Here is a 21630-nt window from a genome sequence, read left to right as displayed (position 1 = left end):
GGCACTACCGGAGCCTGGATTTCGATTGTGGGTGGGCCTCCAGAAAACTGGATGGGCCAGTTAAAATTAGTCCAAAAAAAAAAACGGGTTCCCCTTCATCTCCGTTTCAGCGCTTTTCTGCGGCACTGAGGACAGCGACTCAGTAGCCTACCTGTGTGGCTCTTGCGTCGCTGTCCTCAGCTCAGTGCTGAAGCAGACAAAGACACACACCTTGGGAGTAAGCCTAACTTCATTTATCTCTTTTGAGCGTTCAATACGTAAAAAAGACTGAAACGGAATTATATCTTTGGAGGGTCTGTTTCTCTTTCCATTTATTTACCCAGCACGGCGGGCAGGGAGCTGTCCACAATTATTTAACTGTTTCTTATAAATTCAGAATGACAGAAGAATTGTATGGACATGAAATAACAGCAGCATTGAATCTGACACAGCTGCTAAACACAAACAGCAGTAAAACGATCAGAAATATTTCTCCTGTAGCTTATTTCTTAAGAATAATTAAATGAATAACATATCTAACCATATAAACAACAGCATAACAATCCGAGATAACTGATAAATAATCACACTTGCACACAATTCAATTCAAACTTGCTTGTGGGACTTGGGGCTTGTTACAGCAGGAGACGGCGGGGTTTCATGCTGAACACAGCAAGAATTTCTTGATATTCCAGTGAATCTGTCAATTCCCTTTCAAATGAAAGCAGGGACATCCGATTGACAGCTGAAAAGAATCTCTCCACAGTACATGTCGTCATGGGCAATGTGAGGAGGGCCCGCAGGAGACTGTTCATGTTGGGGAAAATATCACAGGTGCATGCGTCGAGCACTTCTACAAGTTTTTTTTTTCTCGTTCATGGTCTTGTTGGCCTTTGCCTTTCTTTTAAGCTGCTGCACAAACACAGTGTGCTCTGCGTCTTCCACCGGAATGGAAAAGTGCGCGCAGGCGGGTCGGATGAGAGCCTTGTCACCAAAGTTGTCTGACCGTGGCAAGCAGGCAGAAGTGGCAGGAGTTTCCTCCTCCAGCTCCTCGCAGCGTTTCTTGCTGAATTGAAATGAAAACAAGCTGCTTTGCTTTGCTTTGCGTTTCATATTAGCTAATAGCTAGCTACTGTCTGCGTCTGTCTCATTGAGCTTGCTTGAAAAGCTTGCGCGCCAACGTCATTCATTTCATTGGATCACTTGCAGCCTGTGGGCAGGCAGTCCACACGTGGGGTAGAAGCCGCTGATTGGCTGAGAAGCTTTTACTCAAAGCTTTCCTCAGGCTGCTTATTGAATGAACAGCTAGAATGAAAATCACTCACTATTCACTATAACCCTGGGTCAAAATGGGCGGGCCCGGACCTAAAATGGGTGGGCCCAGGCCGACCTGGGCCCAATGGTATCGCCGCGGGTGCCCTGAGGGTGCCATTAAACCCTCTGCACGCACCAGAAACAGGGGAGGAGTAAGAGGGGGTGAGGGGAGGAGGTGTGATGAGGAGGAGGGGAGAAGAGGAGGTGGAGGAGGAGGAGCAGTGGCTAGGAGAAGGAGGGGGAGGATTTAGCATAACTGACAAAAGTGCTGTACAGAGGATAACTAAATAAAGAAATAATACAAAAAACACATTTGACCAATAGTCCTAAATATATGCAACATAAATAAAAGGAAACCTTCAATATCCGGGCTCAAGGAAGGCCAGGGAGTAAAGGTGGGTTTTTAGCCTGGATCTGAAGGCTGAATTGGAGGGGGCGGATCTAATATCCAGAGGGAGATGGTTCCACAGACGTGGAGCAGCAACTGAAAACGCTCCATCAGCCCTCTGTTTAGTCGTGAGTGAGGAGGGGGAAGAGGAGGAGGAGGAGGAGTGAGGAGGAGGAGTGAGGAGGAGGAGGAGGAGGAGTGAGGAGGAGGAGGAGGAGGAGTGAGGAGGAGGAGTGAGGAGGAGGAGGAGGAGTGTGGAGGAGGAGGAGGAGGGAGGAGGAGGAGTGAGGAGGAGGAGGAGTGAGGAGGAGGAGGAGGAGGAGGAGGAGTGAGGAGGAATGAGGAGGAGGAGGAGGAGGAGGAGGAGTGAGGAGGAGGAGGAGTGAGGAGGAGGAGGAGGAGGAGGAGTGAGGAGGAGTGAGGAGGAGGAGTGAGGAGGAGGAGGAGTGAAGAGGAGGAGGAGTGAGGAGGAGGAGTGAGGAGGAGGAGGAGGAGTGAGGAGGAGGCGGGAACAGGATTGCTAACAGGTGTTTGTGTCTCCAGGTGTGGGTCCGGAGGGCCGGGGGTCGGGCTGCTCCTCCTCCCCCCCCTCCAGGAGCCCGGCGGTGGTGCGGACCGTGTGCTACCTGGCGGCCGAGCTGGTGCGCCTGCTGGGGGGCGAGGAGGCCATGAGGCCCGTGCTGCAGGCCCTGTTCCACCGCCTCCTGCTGTACCCGCCCCCTCAGCACCGCGCCCACGCCATCCACGTCATGAAGGAGGTGAGGGAGAAGGGGGAGGGGGGGCGGGGGAGGAGGAGGAGGAGGAGGAGGAGGAGGGGGGGGAGGAGGAGGGGGAGGAGGAGGGGGAGGGGAGGAGGAGGGGGAGGAGGGGGGGCGGGGGAGGAGGGGGAGGAGGAGGGGAGGAGGAGGAGGGGGAGGAGGAGGAGGGGGAGGAGGAGGAGGAGTGAGGAGGAGGAGGAGGAGGAGGGGGAGGAGGAGGAGGAGGAGGGGGAGGAGAGGAAGGGGGAGGAGGAGGAAGAGGAGGGGAAGGAGGGTGGTACACGCTCAGGGCTGGATGTATATTATAATTTGTGTGTTTGTGTCTGTGTGTGTGTGTGTGTGTGTGTGTCTGTGTGTGTGTGTGTGTGTGTGTGTCTGTGTTTGTGTGTGTCTCTGTGTGTGTGTGTGTGCGTGTGTCTGTGTTTGTGTGTGTGTGTGTGTGTGTCTGTGTTTCTGTGTGTCTCTGTGTGTGTGTGTGTGTGTGTGTGTGTGTGTGTGTGTGTGTGTGTGTGTGTGTGTGTGTGTAGATCCTAGGCTGTCCCCAGCGTGTGTTCGACCTCGCTGGTCCCTGCTGCTCCGTGGAGCCTGACAGGAAGCGGGGATTCAGCAACAGGACGTCCAACCTGGACCTTGACCTGGACCTGGACCTGGAACTGGACCTGGACCTGGACCTAGACCTGGACCTGGACCTGCTCCGGCTGTCAGCCCCTTTTAAAATTGATCACTCATCATCATCAGGCCTAGTCTAGGTCTAGATCTGGGCTAGGTCGAGGCCTAGGTCGAGACTAGGTGTAGGCTTTGTTTCCAGAGCTCATGGTGTGTTCGTGTGCCTGCAGGGTGATGGACGGAGTGAGGGAGGCGTGTGTTAAAGGAGGTGTGGAAGCGTGTTACTCCTCTGTTGCCTGCTCCTGCTCCCTCCTCCACTCTCTGCACCTCCTCTCCCAGGGCCAGGGGCTCCAGCCTGACCAGGTAACACGCCACGCCCCAATGTAAGCCACGCCCACCCCATGTAGCCACGCCCACCCCAATTTAGCCACACACACCCCTTTTAGCAACACCCTTATATAGCCACGCCCCTTTTAGTCCCGCCCCTCTCTAGCCGCGTCTCTAACTAGCCCCGCCCCTCGCTAGACCCGCCGTCACTAGACCCGCCCCTCACTTGTCCCGTCCCTCACTAGCTCCGCCCTCACTCGCCCCGCCCCTCCCGTCTGCCCTCCGACAGGTGCGTCTGATCCTCGGGCGGCTGGAGGATCTGAAGGAAGGGGCGGAGTCTAAGAGGGAGCTGATGGAGGCGGACCAGAGGGGGGTTCTATCTTCTGAGCATGCTCAGTGGGAGCCCTCGGAGCGCAGCCCTGACGTCAGCATCAGCATCACCACGGAAACGGGCCAGACCAGGCTGGAGCTGGAGGGGATTGAGCTGGGCTGCCCCAGCCCTGAGGAGCCCCGCCTCCCCTCTCCCCTCGCCGGCGGCCGATTGGACGAGAGCAGGCGGGAGGGGGAGCCTGCCGGGGGCGGGGCTAGGGAGGCGGGGGGAAGGGTCCGGAGGGTGGTGCCACCTGACGTGGTTCAGCGAGGCCACGCCCTCGTCTACCCTGACATCACCAACTTCCTGTCTGTGGAGTCCAGGGGGCGGGGTCATCACGGGGTCAACTCCCGCTACAGCGAGAGCAACTTCAGGTCCTCTTAGAACAATATATATATATATATATAATAAATATAATATAAATAATAATATATGTACATATAATGATAGGTACTGTGGAGACTATTATCATGATATATATTGTATATTATTATTCAAACTAATGTAAAATGTCTGCCTGTCTGTGTTCCTGTCTGTCTGTCTGTCTGTCTGTCTGCCTGTCTGTCTGTCTGTCTGTCTGTCTGTCTGTCTGTCTGTCTGCAGTGTGGAGGAGCAGGAGGGCTCCAGGCTGGAGATGGAGTCATGTGACCAGTACTCCATGGCAGCAGAGAAGGACTCTGGCCGCTCTGACGTGTCTGATATGGGCTCAGACAGCGTCTCATTGGCTGACGACGACCAGGACACGCCGCCCGGGGGCCAGGCCCACCGCACGCTGCGCTCCGCAGCTCTGTCACTCAAACTCCTCCACGACCAGGAGGCGGACCAGCACAGCGCCCGGCTCTTCGTCCAATCGCTGGCCACCCTGATGCCCCGCCTCCTGGCCTTAAGAGACCCCTCCCAACTGGACCTCCTCCTGCAGAACTCCTCCTCCTCCTTCTGCTCTGGACTACAAGCTGGTGAGAACCTCGAGAACCTCCCTATAGAACCTCCCTATAGGACCTTTATATAACCTCCCTATAGAACCTCCCTATAATCTCTATAGAATGTCTCCAGACCGAGACTGAGTCTGTACCTTTCTCTAGAGCCAGGAGTCTATACCTCTTTCTAGAGCTTGGAGTCTGTACCTTTCCCTAGAGCTAGGAGTCTGTACCTTTCTGTAGAGCTAGGAGTCTGTACCTTTCCCTAGAGCTAGGAGTCTGTACCTTTCTCTAGAGCTAGGGGTCTTTACCTTTCCCTAGAGCTAGGAGTCTGTACCTTTCCCTAGAGCTAGGCGTCTGTACTTTTATCTAGAGCTAGGAGTCTGTACCTTTCTCTAAAGCTAGGAGTCTGTACCTTGTCTCTTCAGGCGGGGTCGGTTCTCCGGGCTTCGAGGGGGGCGACGGTCTGACCTGTCGGTCGCTGATGAACGCAGACGGTCTGTACCTGGTGTCGTACTACGCTCTGCTGCTCAACCTGAAGCTCTGCTGCTGTGATCACTACCTCCACCCCTCCACCCTGCCGGCCGCCCTGGGCCAGGTAACCCTAACCCCCTAACCCTCTAACCCTCACCCTCTAACCCTCTAACCCTCACCTTCTCACCCTCTAACCCTCACCCTCTCACCCTCCAACCCTCACCATCTAATCCTCTAACCCTCACCCTCTCACCCTCACCCTCTCACCCTTACCCTCTCACCCTCCCCCCCCCAACCTCCCGACTGCAGAAAGAGTTTGTGCATGCGGTCCATGCCAGCGGGGTGATGGTGCTGCTTTCTAAGCCTCTAACCCTAACCCTCTAACCCTCACCCTAACCCTGTAACCCTTACCCTCTAACCGTCACCCTCACCCCTCTCACCCTAACCCTCAACCCCTCCCTCCACCCTGCAGAAGGAGTTTGTGCATGCGGTCCACGCCAGTGGGGTGCTGGTGCTGCTGTCCCCAGTCTGGATTGAGGAGCTTTACCAGCAGGTTCTGCTGAGGAACCTCCTGGGAGACGCCGGCTACCAGAACCAGCACACCGGCACGCTAGTTAGCATGCTAACAGGTACATTACACACCCTGACCCTAGTTGGCTTGCTAACAGGTACATTTACACGTCCTGACTCTAGTTAGAAGGCTACCAGGTACACCTACACTCCCTGATGATAGTTAGCACGCTAACATTCATATTTACACACCCTGACACTAATTAGCATGCTAACAGGTACATATACACACCCTGATGTTAGTTAGCATACTAACAGGTACATATACACACCCTGATGCTAGCTAGCATGCTAACAGGTACATATACACTCCCCGATGCTAGTTAGCATGCTAACAGTTACATTTACACTCCCTGCCACTAGTAAGCATGCTAATAGGTACATATACACTACCTGCTGCAAGTTAGCATGCTAACAGTTGTTCCCCTCAGACATCGACGGGCTGGGGAGCAGCGCTATTGGAGCTCAGATGAGGAACTCCGGCCAATCAGCATCCAGCTGTAACCAGCGGACCAGCAGTGAGGCTGTCCTGGCAGGTATGTGTGTGTGTGTGTGTGTGTGTGTGTGTGTGTGTGTGTGTGTGTGTGTGTGTGTGTACTCTAACAGTGTGTGTGTGAGTGAGTGTGTACTCTAACAGTGTGTGTGTGTGCAGGGCGTGTGTTCTCCCGCTCCGTCCTGGCCGCAGTGTGGGGGTCCCTGATGGAGGTCCTGTCGGCGTGTCTGACAGGGGCCGGGGGTCGTGGGGGTGTCGGGGGCCAGAGCCAGAGAGAGAGAGACACCATCTGCCTGAGCCTGGACGGCCTGCGCCAGGCCGCCGCCCTCAGCTGTTCCCTCGGTAACCACACCACCACAACCACAGCTGTTCCCCTCGGTTACCACACCACAACCACAGCTGTTCCCTCGGTAACCACCCCACAACCACAGCTGTTCTCATGGTAACCACAACACCACATCTACAGCCATTCCCTTGGTAACCACACCACAACTACAGCCGTTCCCATGGTAACCACACCACAACCACAGGTGCTCCCTTGGTAACCACACCATAACCACAGCTGTTTCCCTGGTAACCACACCATAACCACAGCTGTTCCCCTGGTAACCACACCACCACAACCACAGCTATTCCCTTGATAACCGCACCACCACCACACCAACACAGCTGTTCCCATGGTAACCACGCCACCACCACCACAGCTGTTCCCTTGGTAGCCACACCAGAACCACAGCTATTCCAATGGTAACCACACCACCACAACACCACTACAGCTGTTCCCATGGTAACCACACCACCACAACCACAGTTTTCCCTTGGTAACCACCCCACTGCCACACCACCACAGCTGTTCCCAAGGTTACCACACCACAACCACAGCTGTTACCTTGGTAACCACATCACCAAAACCACAATCACGTCCCAACCACACCATAGCATTTACCAGGCCATGACAAGAAACCAGTGCCCAGGGTACTTGGTACTGGTGTATCAGTGATGTAGTGTATAAGTATAAGAGGTGGTGTATTGGTGGTGTAGTATATTAGGTGGTGTATTGGTGATGCAGTAGTGATCACTACCACAGTACGAACCTTCAACCAGACAGCACTAGGAGAGCATTGATTCTATTGTGTTTGTGTGCATGTGTGGGTGTGCGTGTGTGCGTGCTTGTGTGATTGTGTGTGTCTGTGTTTTTGTGTGTGTGTGTGTGTTTAGGTGTGGCCGCTCATTGTGAGTCCGCTCTTGCCCAGATGGCCGCAGCGTCCTGCGTTCAGGAAGACCGAGAGACAGCAGACCCCAACACACACGGTAACACACACAATTACACACACACACTATACTTTAATAATCCGGTTTGGTAAAGATTTTTCTGCAACGTGTGTGTGTGTGTGTGTGTGTGTGTGTGTGTGTGTGTGTGTGTGTGTGTGTGTGTGTGTGTGTGTGTGTGTGTGTGTGTGTGTGTGTGTGTGTGTGTGCAGTGAGACAGCAGGGCCTCCATGTGTCTCATGTCCTCTGTATGGACGCCGTGCTCAGCGTGGGGCTGGAGATGAGCAGCCACAACCCAGACTGCTGGACACACCTGCTCAGGTACACACACACACACACACACACACACACACACACACACACACACACACACACACACACACACACACACACACACACACACACACACATACACACACACACACAACCGCTCAGGTACACACACACACACGCACACTCACTTATACTCAAATCTGCTCAGGGTTAAATCTAAACATTCTCCCTCTCCCTCTCCCTCCCTCCCTCCCTCTCAGGGTGAGTGAGTATATCAGCTCACTGGAACACGTCCACTTCAGTGACGTCTCGTCTCGGCCGTGTCTGACCCCCGTCACCCAGCAGGCCTCCCCCGTCTGCCTGGGGCTGGATTTGAGCTGTGAGCCCAGGGCAGAGTCATCTGAGCTGGGCCTGAGCCAGCCGGTCATCCAGCCCGTGTCCATCCAGGAGCTGCTGCAGGAGCAGGCCCGGGGGGGCGGGGCCCGGGGGGGCAGGGCCCGGCGGTTGGAGCTAACAGAAGGTAGCATGCTAACTGGACCTAGCGCAGCCCAAGCCGTCCTCACACTCTCCACCCAGGCGGACAGGTGGGTGTGTTTAACGTTGATGTTCAGACCACAGTATCCTCTACCCTCCCTGGTGGTCCCTGAGGGGCTTCTCTTTGAGTCTGGGGGTCTCTTTGGGGGTCCTCTCTGACTTCAGGGGTCTGGTCCTCCCTGTGGGGGTCCTCTCTGACCTCTGACCTTGTCTTGTGGTCTCAGGCTGTTCGAGGAGTGCTCCGCCTCCCTGAAGCTGGAGGCTCTGGTCAGCTTCCTCTGTCAGCTCCGGAGAGCGTCTCAGAGGCAGATCTTCACCTCCGTCAGCAGCACCACCCACTACACCCTGGCCATGCCTGGTACTCACACACACTCACTCACAGAACCACACACGCACGCACGCGCACACACGCACGCGCACATGGACACCACCTTTATCCTCCACCTCATTGAATGTCTTATTCTTCCAGAAAACACACATGTACACTACATACAGCTGTATACAGATGTACACATCCTGTACACATAGTTAAACAGACGTACAACTGTGTGTGTGCGTTTGTGTGTTTGATTGTGTGTGTGTTTGTGTATGTATGTGCGTGTGTGTATCCAGGTGAGTCCAGGTGTGGGCTGGACAGATGTGTTTCCCTCCACCTGGTCCGACTGGGCGAGGCCGCGCTGCGATTGGCTCGGGACCGGACACGCCCCCTCCTCCATCTCATGAGGACCTGGAGCGTGGTGGCGCCCCACCTGGTGGAGGTACGAAACTACACCCTCATGTCTGTTACCTGGTGAACTACACCCTCCTGTGTGTTACCTGTGAACTACACCCACCTGTGTGTTACCTGTGAACTACACCCACCTGTGTGTTACCTGTGAACTACACCCACCTGTGTGTTACCTGTGAACTACACCCACCTGTGTGTTACCTGGTGAACTACACCCACCTGTGTGTTACCTGTAAACTACACCCACCTGTGTGTTACCTGGTGAACTCCATCCTCCTGTCTGTTAACTGGTGAGCTACACCCTCCTGTCTGTTACCTGGTGAGCTACACCCTCCTGTCTGTTACCTGGTGAGCTACACCCTCCTGTCTGTTACCTGGTGAGCTACACCCTCCTGGAGTACGGGGGCTACCTTTGGTTCCTTCGAGGAGGTGCAGGCTGCATTCTGCCGACACCACCTCTCCTCCGTCAGCTGTGAGGTTCAGCTAGTGTGAGCTCCCCCTGACCTCTGACCTCTGACCCCAGGCAGCCTGTCACAGGGAGCGCCATATCTCCCAGAAGGCCATCTGTTTCCTCCACGACCTGCTGATGGAGGTTCTGAGCAGCTGGGCGGAGCCTCCACACTTCCACTTCAACGAGGCGCTGTTCACCGCCTTCCAGCATGTCCTGCAGCTGGGCCGCTGCGACGAGGACGCGCAGGACCAGGTACATCTACACTGTATATGTCTAGATCTATAGAATAGGACCAGGTACATCTACACTGTCTAGATCTATAGCACAGGACTAGATACATCTGGACTGTCTAGATCTATAGAATAGGACCAGGTACATCTACACTGTCTAGATCTATAGCAGGACCAGGTACATCTGCACTGTCTAGATCTATAGCGCAGGACCATGTACATCTACACTGTCTGATTCTATAGCGCAGGACCAGGTACATCTACACTGTCTAGTTCTATAGCAGGACCAGGTACATCTGGACTGTCTAGATCTATAGCAGGACCAGGTACACCTGCACTGTCTAGATCTATAGCACAGGCCAGGTACATCTACACTGTCTAGTGTATTTAATGTGTATAATGTATAGATAATGTGTATAATATATAGATAATGTATATATAATATGTATAATGTATAGATAATGTGTATAATGTATAGGTAATGTAACGATAATTGTGTATAATGTATAGATAATGTATAGGTAATGTGTACGATGTATAGGTAATGTATAGGTTATGTATAGATCATGTGTATAATGTATAGATCATGTGTATGATGTTTAGATAATGTGTGTAATGTATAGGTAATGTATAGATCATGTGTATGATGTATAGATAATGTGTATAATGTATAGGTAATGTATAGATCATGTGTATGATGTATAGATAATGTGTGTTATGTATAGGTAATGTATAGATCATGTGTATGATGTATAGATAATGTGTGTTATGTATAGGTAATGTATAGATCATGTGTATGATGTATAGATAATGTGTGTAATGTATAGGTAATGTATAGATCATGTGTATGATGTATAGATAATGTGTGTAATGTATAGGTAATGTATAAATAATGTATGGGTAATGTATAGATCCTGTCTGTGTGGTGGTGCAGGTGGTGTCGTCTCTGGGCCAGCTGGTGGAGGCCTGCTCCCCTCAAATCCTCTCAGGGTGGAGACCTCTGTTCAGCGCCCTGCGCACCCTACACACACACCAGGCAGAGCGCACACTGGGTACACGCACACACACACACACACACACACACACACACACACACACACACACACACACACACACACACACACACACAGACCACAGTGTGTGACCCTGTGTGTGTGTCTCCAGGGGGGCCCCGGGCCCCTGTGCTGGACGTGTTCGAGGCGTTCGTCTCCACGGAGAGCAGCCAGGTGTTCGCCAGCGCCGCCTCAGACTACATCATGTGTCTCATCAGGCTCATCAAAGGACTGGGTGAGTCCGACATCCCCCCCTCCGCGCGACATCTCCCCCCCCCCCCGCTGGGAACCCATGGAGACACTGTGTGTGTGTGTGTGGTGTGGTTCCAGGAGAGGAGATAGGAGACTGTGTCCTGAGCCCCCCCTCCAGCTCCATAGACCTCTGCCTCCCGGCCCTCGACTACCTGCACAGGTGCTCCCAGGTAGGAACACACATCTATCTATGGTTATTATGGTTACTACTCTATGGTTACTATGGTTCTATGGTTACTATGGTAACCACTCTATGGTTGCTATGGTTACCACTCTATGGTTTATAAGGTTACCATTCTATAGTTGCTATGGTTACAACTCTATGGTTACCATGGTTACCAGTCTCTAGTTGCTATGGTTACCAGTCTATGGTAACTACTCTATGGTTACTATGGTTCTATGGTTACTATGGTAACCACTCTATGGTTGCTATGGTTACCACTCTATGGTTTATAAGGTTACCATTCTATAGTTGCTATGGTTACAACTCTATGGTTACTATGGTTACCAGTCTCTAGTTGCTATGGTTACCAGTCTATGGTAACTACTCTATGGTTACTATGGTTTCCTCTCTTTTATTACTATGGTTACCGCTCTCTGGTTACTGTGGTTACCACTCTTCATCCTGCCCGATCCCAGCTCCTGGCTAAGATCTACCAGATGGCCACCAAGCCGGTGTTCCTAGGGGCGCGGCCGGCCGGCCTGCAGGACCGCCCCCTCAGCAGGGAGGACCGCCCCCCCAGCAGGGAGGACCGCCCCCCCAGCAGCCAGGACCGCCCCCCCAGCAGCCAGGACCGCCCCCCCAGCAGCCAGGACCGCCCCTTCCACAGCCGGGACCGCCCCCCCAGCATGGAGGACCGCCCCCTCAGCAGGGAGGACCGCCCCCCCAGCAGGGAGGACCGCCCCCTCAGCAGGGAGGACCGCCCCCCCAGCAGGGAGGACCGCCCCCCCAGCAGGGAGGACGGGCTGGACTCTGTGCTGCAGGAGGTGGACGACGGAACAGGTCAATGAAGCCTCATTCTGTCTTACATTCGTGTGTACAACCTTGGTGTGAATCAACAGGTTTGATCCAGTGTGGATCTGCTTTAAACAGGCTTGATCCAGTGTGAATCAGGTTTCAACTGGTTTGATCCAATGTCAATCTGGTTCAAACTGGCTTGATCCAGTGTGAATCTGGTTCAAACAGGCTGGATCCAGTGTGAGTCTGGTTCAAACAGGCTTGATCAAGTGTGAATCTGGTTTAAACAGGTTTGATCCAGTGTGAATCTTGTTTGAACAGGTTTGATCCAGGTGTGGATCCTGTTGTTGGAACAGCTGACTGCAGCCGTGTCCAACTGTCCTCGACAACACCAGGCTCCCACTCTGCAACTCCTCTTCACCCTCCTGAGGGAACTCACCTGTGTACCAGGTAACTACCACTTAACTACCACCTAACTCACCTGTGTACCAGGTAACTACCACTTAACTACCACCTAACTCACCTGTGTACCAGGTAACTACCACCTAACTCACCTGGGTACCAGGTAACTACAACCTAACTCACCTGTGTACCAGCTAACTAGTCCCTAAATCACCTGTGTACCAGTCAGTACCACCTAACTCACCTGTGTACCAGCTAACTAGTCCCTAAATCACCTGTGTACCAGGTAGCTACTACCTAACTCACCTGTGTACCAGCTAACTAGTCCCTAAATCACCTGTGTACCAGTCAGTACCACCTAACTCACCTGTGTACCAGCTAACTAGTCCCTAAATCACCTGTATACCAGGTAGCTACCACCTAACTCACCTGTGTACCAGCTAACTAGTCCCTAAATCACCTGTGTACCAGGTAGCTACTACCTAACTCACCTGTGTACCAGGTAGCTACTAGCTAACTCACCTGTGTACCAGCTAACTAGTCCCTAAATCACCTGTGTACCAGGTAGCTAGCACCTAACTCACCTGTGTTGCTCACAGTATTTCTACAGTATTACTATAGTTCTCCACAGTACTCCACAGTACTACTACATTACTACAAAGTATTGCTACAATACTACTATAGTACTCCACAGTACTCCATAGTACTTCTTCAGTACTACTACAGTATAACAATACTACTACAGTACTACTGCAGTACTCTGCAGTACTACGACAGTACTACATTACTACTACAGTACTCCATAGAACTACTACAGAACTGAAGTTCTGTGGTAGTAGTACTACAGTACTCCATAGTACTTCTACAGTACTACTACAGTCCTGTAGTTCTGTAGTAGTACTACAGCAGTACTACAGTGCTACAGTAGTACAGTACTCTCTTCCTCCAGGTCCAGGCTTCGCGGTCTTGGCCGTGGTCCAGCTGCTGCTTCCTGTGATGACGCTGTGGCTGCAGCGTAGCCATGGCGACCACACCTACTGGGACGCGGCCGGTGGCAACTTCAAACACGCCATCGGCCTATCATGCGAGCTGGTGGTGGATCACCTGACCAGCCTCAGCCAATCAGGTCTGTTGGTCACAACAACCCTCCCTTAGCGAAAAGGACTAGTCATGGTGGTTAGTTAACCTCTCTTAGTGTAAAGGACTAGTGTTGTTGGTTAGTTAACCTCTCTAAGTGTAAAGGACTAGTCATGGTGATAAGTTAACCTCTCTAAGTGTAAAGGACTATTCATGGTGATAGTTAACCTCTCTTAATTGGTTAGTGACAGTCTACGGGTTGGTGAACCAGGCTCCTAGGAGATGTGTAACTAGTCTCTAGGGGGCAGTGTTGCACTGTGATTCACACACACTGTGTGTGTGTGTGTGTGTGTAGGTCATGAGTCTCTGATGAACGTCATGCTGAAGGACCTGCTGACCCTGCTGGTCTCCTGCGTCTCCGAGCCTGCAGAGACCATCTCTAGGGTGGGCTGCTCCTGCATCAGGTACCTCACTCACTCTCACTCACTCACTCACCCACTCACACACTCACACACTCACTCACTCACTCACACTCACTCACTCACACTCACTCACTCACACTCACACTCACACACTCACACTCACACTCACTCACTCACACTCACACTCACTCACTCACTCACTCACTCACTCACTCACTCACACTCACTCACTCACACTCACTCACTCACTCACTCACACTCACTCACTCACACTCACACTCACACACTCACACTCACACTCACTCACTCACACTCACACTCACTCACTCACTCACTCACTCACACTCACTCACTCACACTCACACTCACTCACTCACACTCACACTCACACTCACTCACTCACTCACTCACTCACTCACTCACTCACTCACTCACACTCACTCACTCACACTCACTCACCCACTTACACTCACTCACTCACACTCACACACTCACCCACTCACACTCACTCACTCACACTCACTCACACTGACTCACTCACTCACTCACTCAATCACTCTAGATCTATGTGTATAGAGCTGTTCCGTGGTCTCAGGTACGTGTGGCTCTAGATCTATGTGTATAGAGCTGTTCCGTGGTCTCAGGTACGTGTGACTCTAGATCTATGTGTATAGAGCTGTTCTGATGTCTCCAGGTACGTGTGACTCTAGATCTATGTGTATAGAGCTGTTCTGTGGTCTCAGGTACGTGTGGCTCTAGATCTATGTGTATAGAGCTGTTCTGTGGTCTCAGGTACGTGTGACTCTAGATCTATGTGTATAGAGCTGTCCTGTGGTCTCAGGTACGTGTGGCTCTAGATCTATGTGTATAGAGCTGTTCTGATGTCTCCAAGTACGTGTGACTCTAGATCTATGTGTATAGAGCTGTTCTGTGGTCTCAGGTACGTGTGGCTCTAGATCTATGTGTATAGAGCTGTTCTGTGGTCTCAGGTACATGTGGCTCTAGATCTATGTGTATAGAGCTGTTCTGTGGTCTCAGGTACGTGTGGCTCTAGATCTATGTGTATAGAGCTGTTCTGTGGTCTCAGGTACGTGTGACTCTAGATCTATGTGTATAGAGCTGTTCTGTGGTCTCAGGTACGTGTGACTCTAGATCTATGTGTATAGAGCTGTTCTGATGTCTCCAGGTACGTGTGACTCTAGATCTATGTGTATAGAGCTGTTCCGTGGTCTCAGGTACGTGTGGCTCTAGATCTATGTGTATAGAGCTGTTCTGTGGTCTCAGGTACGTGTGACTCTAGATCTATGTGTATAGAGCTGTTCTGATGTCTCCAGGTACGTGTGACTCTAGATCTATGTGTATAGAGCTGTTCCGTGGTCTCAGGTACGTGTGGCTCTAGATCTATGTGTATAGAGCTGTTCTGTAGTCTCAGGTACGTGTGACTCTAGATCTATGTGTATAGAGCTGTTCTGTGGTCTCAGGTACGTGGTGGTGAGTGGCGCTCCGGTCTTCACCGAGGAGATGTGGAGGCTGGCATGTTGCGCCCTGCAAGATGCCTTCTCAGTCACACTTGAGCCTGTCAAGGTAAACACACACTTGGTACACACACCTGGTACACACACCAGGTAAAAAAATTACCTGGTACACACACCTGAAACACACTTGGTATACACACCTGGTACAAACCTGGTACACACACCTAGTACACACTCGGGCAAACAATACTTTAAATAGTTTTAGCGAACTGGGTAGAAAAGGGATGGATTGCAGGGATCATTCACTGGGTAATGACAGGTCATTAGGGAGCAGGTAGGGGTTAGACAGTACAGAGATAGGTCATTAAAGGAGCAGCTAGGGGTTAGACAGTACAGAGACAGGTCATGAGGGAGCAGGTAGGGGTTAGACAGTACAGAGACAGTTCATGAGGGAGGAGGAAGGGGTTAGACAGTACAGAGACAGGTCAATAGGGAGTTGCTAGGGGTTAGACAGTACAGAGACAGGTCATGAGGGAGCAGGTAGGGGTTAGACAGTACGGAGACAGGTCATGAGGGAGCAGGTAGGGGTTAGACAGTACAGAGACAGGTCATTAAGGAGCAGGTAGGGGTTAGACAGTCATTAAGGCTGTGTCTCTGTCTCTAGAAGCTGCTGCTGTGCTTCAGGACGGACGGCGCCTCCGGAGACGCCTGCGATGTGAAGGTCGCCGCGCCGACGCACTCCGCCTCCGCCGAGGCTGAGTACTTGAGGATCAGAGCCATGGCCCAGCAGGTACTACTGCAGTACTACTGCAGTACTACCGCTACTCGTATTCCAACTACCACTAGAACTAGAGAACTACTACAGCAATAAGACCACTAGGCCTAGAGAAGAACTGCTACAGTGTGTGTGTGTGTGTGTGTGTGTGTCTGTGTGTGTGTGTGTGTGTGTGTGTGTGTGTGTGTGTGTGTGTGTGTGTGTGTGTGTGTATGTGTGTGTGCGCAGGTGTTTCTGCTGGACTCTCAGTGCTCTCCTAAAACGCCCAATCACAAGGAGGGCTTTGAGCACGCTCAGTCCTGCGTCCTTATCATCGAGCTCCCTGCTGACGGACTCACTCAGAGAAGGTACACTGACAGACAGACAGACAGACAGACAGACAGACAGACAGACAGACAGACAGACAGACGCAAGCAGAGACCCACACAGACACTCAAACATCAATAAGGATAAATGATTGACAGGTGTCTCCCCCTCCATGCTGCTCATCACAAAGGAAAATTGGGTAAGTATTCTGATCTAGAACCTACTGAGTTTAGAACCTATTGAGGGACTAGGATTTAGTGAGGGACTAGAATCTACTGGGACTAGAACCTACTTAGGGACTAGAACTTACTGATGGACTCTAGAACCTCCTGATGTTGGACTGAGGGACTAGAACCTACTGAGGCTGGAACCTACTGAGACTAGAACCTAATGAGCTTGGACTGAGGGACTAGAACCTACTTAGGACAAGTACCATTTGAGGTTGGACTGAGGGACTAGAACCTACTGAGGGACTAGAACCTACTGAGGACTAGAACCTACTCAGGACTAGAACCTACTGAGGTTGGACTGAGGGACTAGGACCTATTGAGGACTAGAACCTACTGAGGTTGGACTGAGGGACTAGAACCGACCCTCTGACTGTGTTCCTGTAGGGTTCCATTCAGAGACATCGTGGTGAGCCTGCTGTCCCACCAGGTCCTCCTCCAGAACCTCCACGACATACTCCTGGAGGAGGGGATTCCCCCCAGGGCCCCTCCTGGGACCCTCGGCTCCCGGCGGCCCGTGGGCTTCCTCCACCACCTCTCCATGAGCAACCTGGCCACCATCCTGGACCTGCTGAGGGAGTCCTACAAGTAACGGTTCTCTGTTCTCTGGTCTCTTCCTCTGTTCACTGTTCTCTCTGTTCTCTGTTCTCTGTTCTCTGTTCTGTTCTCTGTTCTCTGTTCTGTTCTCTGCTCTCTCTGTTCTCTGTTCTGTTCTCTGTTCTCTGTTCTCTTTCTCTGTTCTCTCTGTTATCTCTGTTCTCTTTTCTCTGTTCTCTCTGTTCTGTTCTCTGTTCTCTTCTCTCTCTGTTCTCTGTTCTGTTCTCTGTTCTCTCTGTTCTCTGTTCGCTTTTCTCTGTTCTCTCTGTTCTCTGTTCTCTTTTCTCTGTTCTCTCTGTTCTCTGTTCTCTTTTCTCTGTTCTCTGTTCTCTGCTCTCTCTGTTCTCTGGTCTCTTTTCTCTGTTCTCTGTTCTCTGCTCTCTTTGTTCTCTGCTCTCTCTGTTCTCTGTTCTTTGTTCTCCCTGTTCTCTGTTTTCTGTTCTCTGCTCTCTCTGGTCTCCGGTCTCTCTTCTCTGTTCTCGGTTTTCTCTGTTCTCTCTGTTCTTTGTTCTTTCTGTTCTCTATGTTCTCTGTTCTCTGTTCTCTCTGGCCTCTGTTCTCTCTGGTCTCTGTTCTCTGTTCACTGTTCTCTCTGTTCTCTGTGTTCTATGTTCTCTGTTCTCTCTGTTCACTGTTCTCTCTGTTCTGTTCTCTGTGTTCTCTGTTCACTGTTCTCTCTGTTCTGTTCTCTGTGTTCTCTGTTCACTGTTCTCTCTGTTCTCTGTGTTCTCTGTTCTCTCTGTTCTGGCCTCTGTTCTCTCTGGTCTCTGTTCTCTGGTTACTGTTCTCTCTGTTCTCTGTGTTCTATGTTCTCTGTTCTCTCTGTTCACTGTTCTCTCTGTTCTCTGTGTTCTCTGTTCTCTCTGTTCTGTTCTCTGTTCTCTCTGTTCTCTGTTCTCTCTGTTCTGTTCTCTGTTCCCTCTGTTCTGTTCTCTGCTCTCTACTCTCTGTTCTCTCTGTTCTCTGTTCTGTTCTCTGTTCTCGGAGGACGACCTTCTGATCCGTGTTCTCCTTCCGTCCCAGGACTGCGCGTGACTTCGACGCGCGGCCGGGTCTGAAGTACCTCCTCATGAGGGTGTCTGGGGTCTGCGGCGCGGCCAACCTCTACCGCCAATCAGCCATGAGCTTCAACCTCTACTTCCAGACGCTTCTGTGCGCCCTGCTCAGCCAGGCCGACGGCATGACCGCACAACAGGTAGCCTAGCAGGGAGAATGTAGCAACAACTAGCAGACAGCATGTAGCGTCACCTAGCAGACTGCATGTAGCGTCACCTAGCAGAGAGCATGTAGCATCACCTGAATCTAATATATATATTAAGATATTCTGAATCTCTCTCTCTCTCTCTCTCTCTCTCTCTCTCTCTCTCTCTCTCTCTCTCTCTCTCTCTCTCTCTTTCTCAGGTGAAGAAGATGGTGTTTGAGGAAGAGGAGGTCACCTCTGATTCCTCTCAGCCAGGATCTGATTCCTCTGAGGACGAAGACATCTTTGAAGAGACGGCACAGGTGACACACACACACACACACACACACACACATTTAAATGCTTTTATTTGGATAAAAATTTACAAAGAAGGGGAGCATAACCAAAAGACGAAAGATTGATAATGCAACAGGTTCAACAAGCTAACATGCCTTTACAGAACTACATGATAAGTGATATTACACACTCACCCCTAGGTAAAGTCCTTGGGTGGATGTAAACTGTACCCCCTCCCCCCCCAGGTGAGCCCCCCGCGGGGGCGTGTCCGGCGGCCCGCCTGGTCCCCCCCACGGCCCGCTCCCTCCCCCAGTGGGGGGGCGGGGGGGCCTGAGTGGGCGTGGCTTGTGCGCAGGCTGCAGCGGCTGTGTGTGGAGCTCAGCAGCAGCTACACACACATCCACCAGGAGCAGGAGGGAGGAGGAGGCGTGGAGACCCGGGGAGGAGTCATGCTCCTCCCTCTCTTCCCCTCGGAGACCTCCACCCCCACCTCCTGCAGGAGCACGCCCCTAGAGGAGGCAGGGCTTAGGGGACAGGGGGCGGAGCTAACTAGCAGCTCCCCAGGAGAGACCACACCCACTCCCAGCCCAGGAGTCAGGTATCCCTCACTCTACCTGTATCACTCTACCTGTATCACTCCACCTGTGTCACTATCTGTATCAATCTACCTGTATCACTCTACCTGTGTCACTATCTGTATCACTCTACCTGTATCACTCTACCTGTATCACTGTACCTGTATCACTCTACCTGTGTCACTATCTGTATCACTCTGCCTGTATCACTCTGCCTGTATCTCACGGTCTCCCCCCGTGTGTTGCAGCTCGGTGGTTCTCCCCCTGGCTGGGGGGTCGGAGGCCAGGCTCCCTGGGGGGTCGGAGGCCAGGCTCCCTGGGGGGTCAGAGGCCAGGCTCCCTGGGGGGTCGGAGGCCAGGCTCCCTGGGGGGGAAGCGGAGGGGAGGAGGGAGTGGTGGGAGAGTCTGGGGGGTGAACGCAGTCTGAGCCGTCTGCTGCAGGGCTACAAGCTGAGGAGGCAGAGCCAGAGCCAGACCCAGACCCAGAGCCAGAGCCAGACCCAGACCCAGAGCCAGACCCAGACCCACAGCCAGCAGGGCCGGCTCAACCTCTACATGGCGGCCCCGGAGCGGCGGGCCCCCCCAGACCCCGCCCCCCTCAGACACTCTGTGAGCGCGGGTTCCGAGGGCCTGAGGCCAGAGAGGTCCCGGTCCGGGTCCACGGCCAGCGGCTCCAGCAGCACCCTGAGGGACCAGCAGGCCCAGACCCAGGTGGGGGAGAGAGGGAGAGGGTGGGGGAGAGAGGGGGGGAGAGAGGGGGGGAGAGAGGGGGGACAGAGGGTGGGGAGAGATGGTGGGGGAGAGAGGGAGAGAGGGTGGGGGAGAGAGGGTGGGGGAGAGAGGGGGGGAGAGAGGGTGGGGAGAGAGAGGTTGGGGGAGAAAGAGACAGACAGAGTGAGGGTGGGAGAGAGAGGGTGGGAAAGGAGGAGAGAGAGGGTAGAGGAGAGAGAGAGGGTGGGGGAGGGAGAGAGGGTGGGGGAGAGGGTGGGAGAGAGAGGGTGGGGAAGGAGGAGAGAGAGAGGGTGCGGGAGGGAGAGAGGGTGGGGTAGAGAGAGAGGGTGGGGGAGGGAGAGAGGGTGGAGGAGAGAGAGAGGGTGGGGGAGAGGGTGGGAGAGAGAGGGGGTGGGGGAGAGAGAGAGAGAGAGAGGGTGGGGGAGAGAGAGAGAGAGAGAGGGTGGGGGAGAGAGAGAGAGAGAGGGTGTGTGTGTGTGTATAGCGTGGTGTGGTGTCGTCAGTCTCCCGGTGTGTGTGTATAGTGTGGTGTGGTGTCGTCAGTCTCCCGGTGTGTGTGTATAGCGTGGTGTGGTGTCGTCAGTCTCCTGGTGTGTGTGTACATGGTGTGTGTGGTGTCGTCAGTCTCCCGGTGTGTTGCAGGCGTGGACCAACATGGTGCTGGCGGTGCTCAGCCAGGTCCTCCTGCTGGGGGACTCCTCCTTCGTGGCGCTGCAGCCCCTCTTCTACCCCGTCTTTAGCCGGCTGACCGGCCGCGCCCAGGACCCCCACCTCCGCGCCGCGCTGCAGGCCTGGCTGCTGCGCCTGGGGACGCTCTACGACATCACCCCCTGATGACATCACCACCCCGCCTGATGACATCACCAACCCCGCCTGATGACATCACCACCCCGCCTGATGACATCACCAACCCCGCCTGATGACATCATCCCCCTGATGACATCACCACCCCCCCCCCCGATGAGATCATCTGCCCCTGATGACATCGCCACCCCCCCTCCTGATGACATCATCGTCACCATCCCTGATGACATCATCTCCCCCCCCATGAGATCATCACTGCTGATGACATCATCTCCCCCATTGACATCATCACTGTCATGACTGTCTGACAGCTTTCTACCTGTCCGTGTACCTGTCTGACCCCTCTGTGTCTGTGGATCTGCCTGTCTGTCTGCTCGGCCTTCTGAAGATGTCCTCTTTATGATCTGAACTGTATTCATACAACGCTGATTAAACTATTAACTCTTCACAAACTGTCTGTCGCTTTATCTCACTTTCTGTCTGTTTGTCTGTCTGAGGGCCCTATCTTGCATCCGGTGCAATTGACTTTCTCACTGGGGCATGTGTCGATGCTAGTTTGCAACTGGCGCAGAGCGTTCTTTTCCCTCCTGCGCCACTCGTCGGTAAATTAGGGAGTGATTTTGCGCCCCAAGGGTGGTTCGGCGAAAGGAGGAGGCGGGTTCTGGCGCAAACGTTCCCTGGTGCTATTTTGCAGTTTCAGAAATCACTTGCGTTGTTCAGATGCTATTTTAAGGGCGCATGCATAATGTTGCTTGTGCACCTCGCGCATACACTTTGCTTCTCTTATCTATCTATTCACACATTCTTGGTAAATTATTT

The 21630-nt window shown here is 52.9% G+C and overlaps 1 protein-coding gene across 1 annotated transcript in view; it reads left to right on the top strand.

Moving 5' to 3' along the window:
* Positions 1–21225, top strand: part of arfgef3 (ARFGEF family member 3) — a 26963-nt gene extending 5738 nt beyond the window's left edge. Inside the window, exons 11-41 of the mRNA XM_079758550.1 lie at positions 2225–2439; positions 2967–3139; positions 3276–3408; positions 3662–4116; positions 4346–4698; positions 5088–5257; positions 5606–5762; positions 6135–6239; positions 6356–6538; positions 7415–7507; positions 7678–7786; positions 7999–8322; positions 8497–8630; positions 8885–9030; positions 9523–9702; positions 10615–10732; positions 10845–10967; positions 11063–11154; positions 11624–11987; positions 12264–12392; positions 13294–13470; positions 13777–13885; positions 15325–15427; positions 15983–16108; positions 16322–16440; positions 17014–17214; positions 18247–18418; positions 18625–18726; positions 18946–19298; positions 19524–19986; positions 20650–21225. Of these exons, the coding sequence (XP_079614676.1) occupies positions 2225–2439; positions 2967–3139; positions 3276–3408; positions 3662–4116; positions 4346–4698; positions 5088–5257; positions 5606–5762; positions 6135–6239; positions 6356–6538; positions 7415–7507; positions 7678–7786; positions 7999–8322; positions 8497–8630; positions 8885–9030; positions 9523–9702; positions 10615–10732; positions 10845–10967; positions 11063–11154; positions 11624–11987; positions 12264–12392; positions 13294–13470; positions 13777–13885; positions 15325–15427; positions 15983–16108; positions 16322–16440; positions 17014–17214; positions 18247–18418; positions 18625–18726; positions 18946–19298; positions 19524–19986; positions 20650–20841 (5873 nt within the window). The 3' untranslated portion in view covers positions 20842–21225. The remainder of the gene's footprint in view (positions 1–2224; positions 2440–2966; positions 3140–3275; positions 3409–3661; positions 4117–4345; positions 4699–5087; positions 5258–5605; positions 5763–6134; positions 6240–6355; positions 6539–7414; positions 7508–7677; positions 7787–7998; positions 8323–8496; positions 8631–8884; positions 9031–9522; positions 9703–10614; positions 10733–10844; positions 10968–11062; positions 11155–11623; positions 11988–12263; positions 12393–13293; positions 13471–13776; positions 13886–15324; positions 15428–15982; positions 16109–16321; positions 16441–17013; positions 17215–18246; positions 18419–18624; positions 18727–18945; positions 19299–19523; positions 19987–20649) is intronic.
* The last annotated feature ends 405 nt before the right edge of the window (positions 21226–21630 follow it).

Source organism: Pollachius pollachius, assembly GCF_949987615.1.
Source record: "Pollachius pollachius genome assembly, chromosome: 2".
Classification (NCBI taxonomy): domain Eukaryota; kingdom Metazoa; phylum Chordata; class Actinopteri; order Gadiformes; family Gadidae; genus Pollachius; species Pollachius pollachius.
The sequence above is the reverse complement of the archived record's forward strand: the minus strand, read 5'-3'. Positions and strand labels throughout refer to the sequence as shown.